Raw genomic sequence first — 15139 nt, 5'->3', positions numbered from 1 at the left:
GTTGCCTGGGTTCAACCTTCCTCACTCCACCTGGACCACACTCGACAGGATACGCTGTAGAGTCAGAAGAAGTGCTTCTGCTCTGCATCAGTGGGGCTGGAAAGACTCTCCAGCTTGTGACTGTGGTGCTGAAGTGCACACCATCATGCACATTCTGAAGGACTGCCCTCTGCGAGCTTTTGCTGGTTCCATCGAGGACATTCATTGGGTGACCCCTGAGGCACTCTCTTGGCTGGAAGAGCCGGACATTCGTCTATAAGAGACTGAAAGACCCTCACATTAACATTTTTAATGTGGGGTTTGTATATACAGTCACTTTTTTTTTTTTTGGTGCCCATTAAGAAGTTGTACATAGTCGATTGTCAACTGTAGCATCATACGCTAAATAATAACCAAGGCATCGATGCCAGCATGGAAGAAAACTGTGTCCACTCCCTGAAGCCACATCATGATGGCATGTGGAATGGCCATGTTGTTGAATCGCTTACCACCCAGATGCTCCTTCAAAAGCTCAAAGAGATGGAAATTGGTAGGTCAGGACTATAGGAAGAATGGACCTGTAACTCCACTCGGAAGTGTTATAGCAATTCCCAAATGCTGTTGGCTGTGTGTGGTCTGGCATTGTCGAGGAGCAACATGAAGCCTGTTAAGAGAAGTCAGGTCATTTTCTACTAACACTCCAGTGTGTCACAGTATCTGACAGCATTCAGCGTTGCTCCCCAGGTGAGTAAATCAACTATCTGGACCACCCTCCCTACAGCGCCAACCTGGCACCCAATGAATCTTTGGATTGTTGAAAAAGCACCTGGATGTTAAGTGATTCTATGATGATATGGCTATACAGAATGGACTAGATGCAGATTTCTTCCATGCCGATATGGATGCCTTGGTTACTGCTGGAATAAGTGCTTGGGCAGGAATGGTGCCTGGTGAATAGTAATGCATTTCAGTGCCCTATTACTGTGTATCCTTGTATCACCCTGTAAAATAAAGTTTCTCCATGTGAGCTCTAGTTACGTAATTTTTTGAAGTGCCTTTGATCTGGGCGTTTCCATCACTGTTTGAAATCAAATCTGAAATAATATACACAACACGAAAATGGAAATTTCAACATCAAAAAGGAATGGTGCCAAGCAGGCACATAAATTATACTGGTTGTAAGCTACAGGCTACAATCTCACCATGGTGCACAGTGCAGCTAACTTAAGTGAAAGGAAGTGATCTCATCAAACAACCCTTGATGACAGAGAAGAGCACATCAACAGTCATAATTTGATAGGGCTTGGATAATTGGTGCATATGAGAATGGGCAACCTCCAAATCCTAATTGTATTTTATGGCAGCACATTACTCTGTTATTGATTTGATCTTACAAATCAGACATTGTATAAATAAAAATCTTTGCTATAAATTCTAAATGCTTCACAAGATCTAGGCTCTACATCCTCAAAAGAATGTGCATACAGGGATAAAAGTTATGGATACAATGTCACTGCTGGATAAATAATACAAGAGGTATATAAATTATACTGGTTGTAAGCTACAGGCTACAATCTCATCATGGTGCACAGTGCAGCTAACTTAAGTGAAAGGAAGTGATCTCATCAAACAACCCTTTATGACAGAGAAGAGCATATCAACAGTCATAATTTGCTAGGGCTTGGATAATTGGATAATAATACTTCCTCACAAAATGTCTGACTGAGCACTATTGTGTAAGAATAAGTCATCTAAGAAGTCGTGTTACATGAAAATAACCTGGTTGCTTAGAGGGGTGAGCATCATAGCTCAGCAACTTTGTTGCTAGCCTCTCACCAAGATGGCTGTGATTTGAATTCTGGTTAATGCACCTGAGATTTTCCAAATGGAAAGTCTTGTACAAGTGGTTTAGATTTCATGAAAGTCCCATGGATTATAACCACAGTCACATAAAACTCCAAAGCTTGCTTAATTTTCTTGCATTGGTTAGTCAGAAATAAAAATGCTAACATCAAGTTCATCAGGGAGGGGGGGATCCTTCTAACAATAATAGTATCAGCTTACAAAGAATAGGAAAAAAAGACAAAGGAGAAAAGGCCCTAGAACAATATAGTAGACAATGAAGAGATTGCCTAGAAAGAAGGTTTATAATACCTGTTAGGAGTTGATTTTTTTTTGTTGCTACTTGCTTTACGCCGCACCGACACAGATATGTCTTATGGCGACAATGAGATAGGAAAGGCCTAGGAAGTGGAAGGAAGCAGCCGTGGCCTTAATTAAGGTACAGCCCCAGCATTTGCCTGGTGTGAAAATGGGAAACCATGGAAAACCATTTTTAGGGTTGCCGACAGTGGGGCTCAAACCCACTATCTCCCGATTACTGGATACTGGCCGTACTTAAGTGACTGCAGCTATCGACCTCGGTCACATCCCTTATTAAGAAATACGAAGTGAGATAATTTAAGACATATGTAGAAGCAGCAATTGAGGTATGCGGGAAAACAAAAGCTAAAGTTAAGGGAAAGGAGACACAGTGGTGGACAGACAAAATAAAAAAAGAAATAAAAGAAAGGATCAAGGTGAAGAAACAAATGGATAAGGAAAAGCAAAAAAACGTATCAGAGGGATGAGAATAAGATGGAAAGGTTACATATGGAATACCAAAGATTGAAACTCCAAATAAAGAGGAATATCAAGGAAGAAAAGAGAAATGTTGGGGAGAGTTTACCAACAAAACTGAGCAAGATAGTCAAGGACATCAGAAACTATTATACAGAGTAATAAAATAAAAAAGAATATTTAAAAAAACATCAAGGCATTAGAGAAAGAAGATGGATTCATAGTACTGGTACATGATGAAAAGGGTCTTCAAAAGGTGATGGCAAAGTATTTTGAAAAACTTCATAATGAGAAGAAGATAAGAAAATGGAAATAATAGATGGAGAAAAAAGAAGAGAACCCGATAACATGGTTGGAACGTGAAAGGGCAGTGAAAGCAAAAACCAAAGGTAAAGCAAGTGGAAAAGACTAATTTAATGCTGATATGATTAAGGCAGCAGGAAGCATTGGACTACAGTGGCTATACCGAGTCCTCAGTGCCCTTTGGAAGGATGAAAGGATACCTGAAGATTGGCAACAAGGAAGCATTGTACCATTGTTCAAAAAAGTAAATAGGAAGAAATGTGAAAATTATAGAGGTATAACTCTATTATCACATGGTCTAAAAATAATGGAGAAAGTCATAGAAAAAAGACAGGGATATAATAGAAACACAGTTAGAGGAAGAACAATATGGCTTTAGACCAAATAGATCAACAATAGACTCAATATTTACAATGCAAATGATAATGGAAAAACATCTGGAAAGGAACAAGGAAATCATATTCATATTTTTGGATTTGGAAAAAAAACTTATGATACAATTAAGAGAAAACATGTATGGGAATGCCTGCTGAAAAATGATGTACTAAAATCTTCAATTAACAAGATAAAAAATATGTATCATGAGAGGAAAAGCAAGTGGGGAGTGGTGACTCTGAAACATTTTATACAAGAAAAGGTCTCAAGCAAGGAAGTGCACTATCACCATTATTGTTTATTATATTGATGGATGAAATCATAAAATGTGCAAAATAGAGTATCAGTAATGATGAAGTAAATGCTTTGGTATTTGCAGATGATGACGTGATTTGCGGAACGGGAGGAAAGGGAGTACAAAGGAGACTGGACATTTGGAATGAAAATCTGAAGGAGTTTGGAATGGTAATTAGTAAAAAGAAAACTGTAGTCATGTACTGTGGAAAAGAGAAAAAAAGAAGCCAAGTGAACATAGACAGAGAACGGTTAGAGAATATTGAACCCATGACCTTTGTGCCCTAAGAACATTATGCATAATATGACAATTAAACTTAAAGTTGGATTCTTGATAGCATGGAGTTGACACGTGACGAGGGGGTGATTACCTTCGGTCCCACGCTCTGGGGTACGTGACGTCAACCACACGTGTCGACGGCGGAAGAATCTCAAGTAATTTTTATGAACTATTTCAAAGCGCGTGTACACGGCGTGACCGCGCCAAGTCAAAAAAATATAGTGCCTATCAAAGGAGGTCAATCATCTCACAAATCGAACCCGTAAAATTTTTAAATGTCCATGAACACTACCGCCAGAAATGTAGCAAGCATGTAGTCACTTTCAAAACTCTTGAAATTGTAGTTTAGGTAAGTCAGAAAATTTATAGAAATTTTCTTGGCGGCAAAGGGAGAGATCCGAAGAGAGGGGGTAACTGCTATAAATATGAAGGGACGCCATGACGAAGCTTCCTTCTCCGGCATTTGTGATACAAAGCGGACGAAAATTTGTTGAGCTGCTCTGCGAAATCAAATCAACGAAAGTAGACTGAGTTCGACTGCAGATTTTAGCCATTGCGGCTAAGTCTTGACTCCATGGGGAGATAGTTTTCTTGAGAGAAATAAGTGTATCAGATAGGACGGTCAAAGTACTGAAATATTCTAATGTGATTAAGTAATTCGTGTGCGGGAGTAATTATAATCCATCGTGTGCGTTCAAGCAATCAAGTGAAGGGTATTTTCTTTTTTTTTTATGCTTTATTCCAAGAAACCTGAAGAAACACAATGATGTGTACAGCCATGAATGTAAAAATGACTAAATAAAATGCCAGGGTCGCAGGTGAGCCCTATGACGAACAATGGTGTGACTACATAAGGTAATGTGACTTTCCATCTTACTACCTCTTATATCTCGTATCGTGATTTCTAAAAGTGTATTTGAATGGGGATATACGACGCAGTGGTCGCCCTACTAAGTTTTCGTAAATGTGAGAGTACGACTGAAAGAGTCATTTGTTTTATTTTCCACTTGGATAAATTTTGAAGTCTTGCGAAAGCCGTATAATGTTGTAAAAAGTTATTGATAAGGGTTCTGAAGTGATATCACGTCCAATGTAGATCGTCATCCGTGTGAGTGTACTGCCTGTATTTTGTGACGTCGAAGTAAGATGTTCATTCGATGTAAAATTCTTCTGACTGCAATTTGACGTTAATAATAATAATCCATGGTTACTCATTTTCAATCGAGTGGAAGCGCGCTGTCGGATGAGAGCCAAGGGAGATGAATTTGGTCACGGAGAGAAACGTTCTTTTTTTTTCAATGCCCATTTTGAACTATGTCTGACTGACAATAAAAAGATCTAGTAGAATGTTTCAGTCATTTCTCGTAAAAATCAAGTTATTAAATACGATATCATTTATGCGAAGTCATTCATGAGTAATGCATTGTGCGATATTAGATGTTGGGATTTCTAGTGGGGATTTTATTCCAGTTCTTGGTCGATGATAATTGTGGAGCTGGGAAACAGAGGTTAGTTTTGTGAATCAGGTTGGACCTGTCATTGAAGCCGGGACACTGAAGCCCGAGGAATGTTTTATATGAGTTGAGATGAGATGTGCGAATCAGGTTAGAGTCCTGTCATTGAAGCCGGGATATGATAGCCCGAGGAATATTTATAATGTTGGGAATGGAAAGAAATTCATAGAAATCTATAGCGGTATCAATTGGCGACGCGTATAATTAGTGTGGGCATCTTGAAGCATAATCTGTGCATTTTGTTGGTTAGAATATCGTATTTGTTTAATTATGTCGGCAGAGTTTAAAGGGAACATTTTGAGAAGTCAGTCAGGTAGAACGAACCGGGTGGTTTATGTAACTGCCAAGCGAGCATGGGGTGAGAGACCTAAGCGGACAGCGGGGATAATAACGGGAATAGGAGTGGAGTCGAGATTGTACTGTATTCTCGGCCAGGAAAACGTTAAAATGCTGGATTTAGTTGAAAATTCATAGCCGGTAATGATCTAAGCATTGCGAAACACTGTAATTGGGGACGGAATGAACATTTGAAACCATGAACTTTGAGTATAAGGAACAGAGTAACCCAATTTCAGGGTTGTCCAAAATATAGAGCGATGGTCGTGATTGATCGGTTTGTCTGTGAGGGGTGTGTAAAATTCATAATGGTAATGACGAGATATGACATCGTAATTATATGGCGAGTTGTTTGGTTTGTACGTAGATTATTAGGATATCCAAGTGTTAAACGGTTAGGATTAGATTAGATTTTTAAGCATGATATCACGAGATGAGATATATAGCTGGACATGAATGATGTAACAAATTCTTTTCCAGCCAGATAAACATCGCAATATTGAATTCACATCACAGCTGCCTAGAAAGTTGTGAAGAAACCAGAGTCCGCGGAGATAAAATTTACTGTTCTTTAACATTTCGATAAATCATTTAAATTTATTAAATTATTAAATTCAGTGAAACCGCATTTTGAAATAACTTTAATCAAGCGAATAACTTGGAGGTGCATTCTGGAAATTTTAATTTGTTGTCTGGGGAATATTAAAAATAAAGTAAAGATAAAGGGGACATATCCGAAGGAAATGGATTTTTCTGCCACAAAGTTTGTGAGCATTGTTGTTGTTGTAATTATTGAACTTTGATTGATTGAGCAGTGAATGTGCTGGGGATAGTAAAGTGGAACTTTGGTCATCAACCGATGTAACTTAATTGTGTTTAGCCTTCAGCCTAGAAACTTGGATGGTCAGGGGGTCATCAACCTCAGTGACTTAGATTAGGGCCATATGCCATTGTAGCATCATTTCCTTGCGGTCATCATCCACAATGACTTTAAAGTAACTTAGAAGATTAGATGTCGGTCCATGACATAGACGCAGGTCACATCGATTCAATTAAGGGTCCATGCCGTAGAACCACTGTGTGGCACACACCGATTGGACGGCCTTAATTATACTCAGAGTCCAGAGTTCGTGTTACGAGGGCTGGACCATAACGAATCACTATGATGGTACATGTGGTCTCACTTGGAAGCCGAATTTAAGGATTTCCAGACTTTCCTTTCTTAAATGATTAATAATTGAGATAATGGTTTCTAGTAAGATTGCCCATCAGGCAGTTACGTTAAAGTCTCACACCAGTGTTCTGACATTTATGTAAAAATGATTGTGGTGTCCAGTGGACACAATTGACTATGACATCGTTGACATAGTAAATTACTTCATTTCCCTGAATAAATAGGAATCGTTTCAATAGACCTTTCATTCCAGTAGATAGATTAGAATTAATGAACCCTACCTTTACCTCAGCAAGTGACGAAGAACCCGAAACGACCCAAGAGACAGATCTCATGAACTTTGCTGATAGGTAAGGAAGGTAGGTATCCCTCCATATGGACCAAAAGGGTTCATTATAAAACAGTTTACATATCTGTGCAGCATTATTAATGGAAGAAATGAAATCAACCCTGAAATTAATAACAGACTAAGTAGAGGTTCAGCATTTTATCAAGTCAGAGAGCTTTGAGGTACAGCATTTTATCAAGTCAGAGAGCTTTTATGGGATGACAAAGTACCCTAGAGAATGAAATTAACATTATATAAACTGTATTTCATACCAATTGTAACATACGGACTAGAAACGCTGGTAACTAATAAGAGACAAGAAAATAAGATTCAAGCAGTAAAAATGAAATTATTAAGAACATTGGTTAAAAAGACAAGAGATAGAATTCAAAATATTAAAATCAGAGAAGAGCTAAATATAGAAAAGTTAGTACAGAAGATACAGAAAGCGAGACTGAGATGGTTCAGACATGTAAAAAGAATGGGAAAGGATCGCGTAGTAAGAAGGGAATTGGAAAGAGAAGTTAAGGGAAAGACACCAATTGGAAGACTGAGAAGAAGGTGGATGGATCAGATTTGGAAGGATATTAGAGAAGCTGGATTGGTTGTGGCAGAAGTAATGGAGCAGGAAAAGTGGAAGGACAGAAAGGAGTGGAGGAGGGTTGTTAGCCACACCCGGGCAACTGGAGTGGGACATTGATGATGATGATAATGATGATTATTATTAAGATAGTAAAATGCTGCACTCTTTCCTGATTGTATTACTGCCACACAAACTGAGCATGTGCACCATCAGGTACTATCCTTACTTTGTAATATTGTAAACCACTGCTTGTTATGATGGAATTCTAGTTCAATTGATCTTGAGAAAGGTAGCATTTATGCATTTCCCTAGAGATGAAATAGGAAAGCTTGAAAAAGGATCATAAGATGTTTCTTCTTCTATGTGTTTATGATACTAACCACATTCTTACCTGATAAATGGCTGCTTACCATGAATTTCTATGGATAATGGTTACTGGTATTAATTGACAATTAACTTACAAAGTAAGAGTTAATATCCACACTTGAATCATCTGTGGTATCACTCCAATCTTCAAATGCTACCCTCTTCCTAGAGACATTAGCATCTATACCCTGGGTTTTTAGGATGCTCTTTGGAGACATTTCGGTTTCAACCTGGACATTACACCAAAAAATCAATTAGAATGATAATATTGCTCTGATAAAATTATTTACATAGTAATTTTTTAAAAATTGACAGGAATATTATTTTCAAAATATGAAACTTATTTTCTAATGATTACTAATGCCCAGTAATTACTCAGTTCCTCATTAATTCATACTGTTCTCACTATGACCAGGCCGGATTACCTAATAGGCAGAGTAGACTGCCGTTTATCGATCCCATGCTGCTAGGCACCCCAAGAGAGCAGATCAAATTTAGACCTCATATAGTAGAGTAGCAATTACCCGCAGCTTCGCTCGCGTGTATTTTGTAATTTGATCAAAGTAATCATTTCTCGGAATTGCACTGAGTCATTATCTGAAACTTTCTACAGTACAAAAACTTGCCCAAAAATTGAGTTTCATTTACCTCAGAAATTCTTCATAAACCATGTTTGTGGTATTAACTTTTGGGGCTAAAAAGAGCATGCGACATAGAACTCTACATGTGAGAAACATTTTCTCAAGTTGAAAAATAAATACATGTTTCTTTATTTTTAAAGGAGATTCCAAATACCTATTGCCACATCTGTAACATCTTCAGTTTTTGAGATATACATAAGTATCCCCATAGAAAAATTCAACCGATTGATCAGTCCTTTCCACGCCCCACACCCATCTATGTGTATTTTCCGAAAACAAATATGTTTCTTCACTTTTAGAGGAGATTCCAATTACCAACTTTCACGTCTGTAACATCTTCATCTTTTGAGATATCAGTATCCTAATAAAAAGAATTCAACCCCATTTTCAGTCACTTGTACCCCTCCACCCAAGTGTTTTTTCAGAAAACAAAAAATACATGTTTCTTTACTAATAGAGATAAAAAATACTGTTTTTCACTTCAGTAAAATGTTAAGTTTTTAAGATATACTGTAGAAATGCTCATTTTAAAATTTCACCCCCTTTTTAGTTCCCCTCAAGTGGAGTTTCCAAAAACAAATCACCTATGTTTCTTTACTTTTACAGGAGATTCCAAATACCAATTTTTACGTCTGTAACATTTTACGTTTCTGCGATATACTGTAGATATAGTCTTTCTAAAAATTCACCCCAAATTGTCACTCCTGTTTAATCCCCATTAATTGGATTTTCAAAAACCAAAAATATGTGTTTCTTTATTTTCAAAGGAGATCCCAAATGAGAATTTTTAGGTCTGTAATATCTTCTGTTTCTGAGATATAAATACCCTCATTAAGGCATTCAACCCCTTTTTCACCCTCTTTCACCCCTCCTATTGGGATTTTCCAAAAACAAAAATAAGTGTTTCTTTATTTTTAAAGGGGATTCTAAATACCAATTTTCACATCTGTTCACTTCAAAAGTTTTGATATATATATATACTAGCAAGATACCCGTGCTTCGCTACGGTATTATACTGAAATTTATAATTGAATGCTTATTGTTTTAGATATATAATCCGCCGAAATTCGCGATCTGACCAGTTTTCTGCGAGAATCCGCCAAAATTCGAGATCTGACTCGTTTTCTAATAGATTACGGCAAGTTTCCTCCCATTTTTCAATCTTTCTTTCCAGCAAACGATTTCGTACTTCCCGGGCTAGGTCCAGGTATTCCACCCAGTTAGTTGGGTCCCTAAATCTTTGCCATCTTTTCCTATAAACATTTTTAACATGAATCAAATCCTTCAGGGGATCTGTCGTGGTGTCGTCTTGGGTGCCTTGGCGGTAGCCTACTGAACCCGCGGCCGGACTGCATTCTTAGTCATTAGCCGTCCAGGACCCGTTTCCAGCGTGGTCCGCACATGTGACGACGGTCCAGAACATTATTATTATTATTATTATTATTATTATTATATGTTCTGGACCCCACAGCAATATGCAAGACCGCTACTTGGCGGTAAATTACATCTGCTGCCATTGTCATTGTTGACAATGTGGCCAGCACCATTGTCGCGCGTACGCAAGTGTGCGGGATTTCTGGCGATACGAATGACATACCTCCGTGTATTAGTGACCTTATTATAGAGGTGAACAATTTGACGGTCAATATCATTCCTATCGTTTATTTCAAATGTGTTTAAATTTTTATATGCCAGGAGAATCTACTCTAATCTAAGAACGTTCTCCGAAGGAAAAGATGGCTGTTGAAAAAGAACCCAGGAAAGATTAAAAATGATCGGTTTATGATCAGAATAAGTACATCGAAAGTCAACAGCCTGTTTCCTATCATTCGACAGGATCAGGGATGGAATGAATAAAGCCCCATCTAGCGGCGACAATATGAATTGTGCCGGCTGCCGAAGCTCCCCTCTGGGGCAATGATCGATGAGTGACAAATGAAATCATATATTGGACAGTGTTGCTGGAATTAATGATGACAGGGAAAGCCGGAGTATCCGGAGAAAAACCTGTCCCGCCGCCATTTTGTCCAGCACGAATGTCACATGGAGTGACCGGGATTTGAAACACGGAACCCAGCTGTGAGAGGCCGGCGCTCTGCCGCCTGAGCAACGGAGGCTCCTTATAAGTACATTATGAACAGTAAAATCAATTGGTCTCACCGCCTTTTACACCCCACCGCCGTTAAGTTTATTTACCCCCACCCCCCAAAAAATTAAAAGAAGGTGTGTTTCTTTATGTTTAAAGGAGATTCCAAATACCAATGTTTACATTTATTACCTTCAGTTTTGAGATATAAGTATCCCCTTAAAAATAATTCACTTATTTTAACTTCCTTTCACACTCCCCCCCCCCCCACAAATTGATATTAAGACAAAAAATACTTGTTCCTTTAATAGTAAAGGATCTTCTAAATACCAATTATCACCACTCTAACCTCTTTAGTTTTTGATTTATGTGTCCTCATGAAAGGAATTCAGCTCCTTTTCACTCCCCCCCAAGGTTATTTCCCCCCACCAAAACGCGCTTTTCTTTGTTTTTAAAAGAGATCAAAATACCAATTTTCACGTCTGTAACAACTTTAGTTTTTATTAGATGTATGTATTCTCATACAATTAAGTCAATTAATTTTTTCAATCCTTTAACCCCCCAAACGCCGTTCATTGGATTTTCCGAGAATACGTGTTTGTTTACGTTTAAAGCAGATTCCAAAAATCAAATTTCACGTGCGTAACATCTTCATTTTTGAGATATCAGTAGCCTAATTAAAAGAATTCAACACCATTTTCAGTCACTTTTACCCCCCCCCACTTCCCAAGTGGTATTTCCGAAAACTAAAAACACGTTTCTTTATTTTTAATAGAATTAAAAAATTACCATTTTTCACTTCTGTAACATGTTAAGTTTTTTAAGTTATACTGTAGAAATTCTCATTTTAAAAATTCACCCCTTTTTAGTTCCCCTTAAGTGGAGTTTCCAAAGACAAATCACCTATGTTTCTTTTCACTTACAGGAGATTCCAAATACCCACTTTTTACGTCTGTAACATTTTACGCTTCTCAGATATTCTGTAGATATAGTCTTTCAAAAAATTCACCCCAATTTGCCACTCCTGTTTAACCGCCATTAATTGAATTTTCCAAAAGCAAAAATATACGTGTTTCTTTATTTTTAAAGGAGATCCCATTTACAAATTTTCAGTTCTGTAATATCTTCAGTTTCTGAGATATATGTATCCTCATTAAAGGCATTCAACCAATTATTTACCCTTTTACACCCCTCCTATTGGGATTTAGAGAAAACAAAGAAATACGTGTTCCTTTATTTTTAAGGGAGATTCTAAACACCAATTTTTACATCTATAAACTTTAAAAGTTTTGAGATATAGATACACTCATTTTAAAAATTTCATCCCCCTTTTCACCCCCCATTATTTGGATTTTCCCAAAACGAAAAATACCTGTTTCTTTATTTTTAAAGTAGATCCCAAATACCAATTTTCAGGTCTGTAATATATTCAGTTTCTAAGATATATGTATTCTCTTTAAAGGCATTCAACCCAATTTTCACCCCCTTTTCACCCCTCCTATTGGGATTTTCCGAAAACAAAAACTACGTGTTCCTTGATTTATAATGAAGATTCTAAATACCGATTTTTACATCTCTAAACTTTAAAACTTTTGAGATATAGAGGCACTCATTCTAAAAATTCACCCCCCTTTTCACCCTCGCATTAATTGGATTTTCCAAAAACAAAATAATATGTGATACTTTATTTTTGAAAGCGATCAAAAGTACCAATTTTGAGGTCTGTAATATCTTCAGTTTCTGAGATATAAGTAATCTCTTTAAAGGCATTCAACCCATTTTTCACCCCTTTTTAACCCTCTTATTGGGATTTTCCGAAAACAAAAAAATACGTGTTCCTTTATTTTTAATGAAGATTCTAAATACCAACTTTTACATCTCTAAACTTTAAAACTTTTGAGATATAGATGCACTCATTTTAAAAATTCACCCCCCTATCACTCTCGTATTAATTGGATTTTACAAAAACAAAAAAATATGTGTTTCTTAATTTTTGACAGCGATCGAAAGTACCAAAATTGAGGTCTGTGATATCTTCAGTTTCTGAGATATAAGTAGCGGTATCCTGATTAAAGGCATTCAACCCCTTTTTCACCCTTTTCCACCCCTCCTATTGGGATTGTCTGAAAACAAAAAAATACGCGTTTCCTTATTTTTAAAGAAGATTCTAAATACCAATTTTCACATCTGTAAACTTTTAAAGTTTTCAGATATAGACACACTCATTTTAAAATTTCACCCCCCTTTTCACCCCCTTAGGGACGAAATATCCAAAAATCCTCTCTTAGCAAGCACCTACATTATAATATGAATATATCCCCCAAATTTCATTTCTTTATGTCCAGTAGTTTTGGCTCGGCGATGATGAATCAGTCAGTCAGTCAGTCAGGACAAGCTACTTTATATATATAGATATATATACACACACACAGGGTGAAGCGAAATTCGCGCACTCGGGCGTCGCAGCGGGACTCCTCACATGCCAGCAATAAAAAAATGTCTCTCACAAAAGTTCGTCCTGCGAGTATATCCGACAGATAAATGACGTTGAAGAATGGCAATCTGGCAACACTGTAACCACATGTAGGATAAGTACCTCTGTCAGCAAGTATTACTCGTGTTGTACAGTTGGTGCAGTGGATAGAGTTTTGAGTTAGCATGCAGGAGGTCGAGGGGTCGATCCTGGGTTGAGGCGTATGTTTTTTATTTCGTAATAGTAGTCCGCGTGGTATGGTATCTGGCATTTTAATCGTCAAAAGCAAATAAATTCACGCCCACGACGTGGAATGGGCGTCTTTCAAAGCTGACCAATGAAAACTTTCTAGGATCGTAGTATGTAAGTACAAATGGTTTCTAGAGGACCCGCTGCAATCACTGTTGACGATTAAGATGCCAGATACCATACTACCTGGACTACATTTACGAAATAAAAAACATAGGCCTCAACCCAGGATCGACCTCTCGACATCCTGCATGCTAATCCCAAACTCTCTTCACTGCACCAACTGTACAACATGAGCAATACGTCCTGACAGAGGTACTTACCCTATATGTGGTTACAGGGTTGCCAGATTGCCACTCTTCAACGTCGTTTTTCTGGTGGATATACTCGCAGGACGAACTTTTGTGACAGACATTTTTTTATTGCTGGCATGTGAGGAGTCGCGCTGCGACGCCTGAGTGCGCGAATTTCGCTTCACCCTGTATATACACTCATTTTTTAAATTCACCCCCCTTTTCACCCCCCATTAATTGGATTTTCAAAAAACAAAAAAAAAAAAAAACAAAACATGTTTCTTTATTTTTAAAGGAGATCCCAGATACCTATTTTTATGTCTGTAATATCTTCAGTTTCTGAGATATAAGTACCCTCTTTAAAGGCATTCAACCACTTTTTCACCCCTCCTATTGGGATTTTTCAAAAACAAAAAATATGTGTTTCTTTACTTTTAAAGGAGATTCTAAATACCAATTTTTACATCTGTAAACTTTAAAAGTTTTGAGATATAGATACACTCATTTTAAAAATTCAGCCCCCTTTTCACCCTCCCATTAATTGGATTTTCCAAAAACAAAAAATACATGTTTCTTTATTTTTAAAGGAGATTCCAAATACCAATTTTCAGGTCTGTAATATCTTCAGTTTCTGAGATATAAGTATCCTCATTAAAGGCATTCAACCACTTTTTCACCCTTTACACCCCTCCTATTGGGATTTTCCGAAAACAAAAAAATACTTGTTTCCTTATTTTTAAAGAAGATTCTAAATATCAATTTTTACATCTGTAAATTTTTAAAGTTTTGAGATATAGATACACTCATTTTAAAATTTCACCCCCTTTTTCACCCACTTAGCGACGGAATATCCAAAAATCCTCTCTTAGCGAGCACCAACATGTTAATATGAATGTATCCCCAAAATTTTATTTCTTTATGTCCAGTATTTTTGGCTCAGTGATGATGAATCAGTCAGTCAGGACAAGTAATTTTATATATTGTACCCGGAAAAGTGTTTATGTCTTTGAGGTGCTTGATATTAAATTAATGAGCATGGATTCTATCTAGGGAGTGGCTTTATCATTGGAGTTGGTACAGTGAGGGGTATAGTTATCAACATTAAAGATTTTTTTTTAAATAATCTGAATTTATTGATTATTGAAAGCAAGTTGATACCACCTTCGTACAGCAGCATGGAAGTGTTGTGGCTGGTTAGCAACTCCGAGTTCTGAGATGGTGCCAGATACGGCCTGGGCAGGGACCA

The 15139-nt window shown here is 37.4% G+C and overlaps 1 protein-coding gene across 1 annotated transcript in view; it reads right to left on the bottom strand.

The window, feature by feature from the left end:
* The window catches only part of LOC137500999 (uncharacterized), a 57282-nt gene that overhangs the window by 18189 nt on the left and 23954 nt on the right, over positions 1–15139 (bottom strand). Inside the window, exon 4 of the mRNA XM_068227818.1 lies at positions 8247–8381. Coding sequence (XP_068083919.1) covers positions 8247–8381 — 135 coding nt within the window. The remainder of the gene's footprint in view (positions 1–8246; positions 8382–15139) is intronic.

This window comes from Anabrus simplex, chromosome 5 (assembly GCF_040414725.1).
Source record: "Anabrus simplex isolate iqAnaSimp1 chromosome 5, ASM4041472v1, whole genome shotgun sequence".
Lineage (NCBI taxonomy): Eukaryota > Metazoa > Arthropoda > Insecta > Orthoptera > Tettigoniidae > Anabrus > Anabrus simplex.
This window is presented reverse-complemented; position numbering and strand designations above follow the sequence as displayed.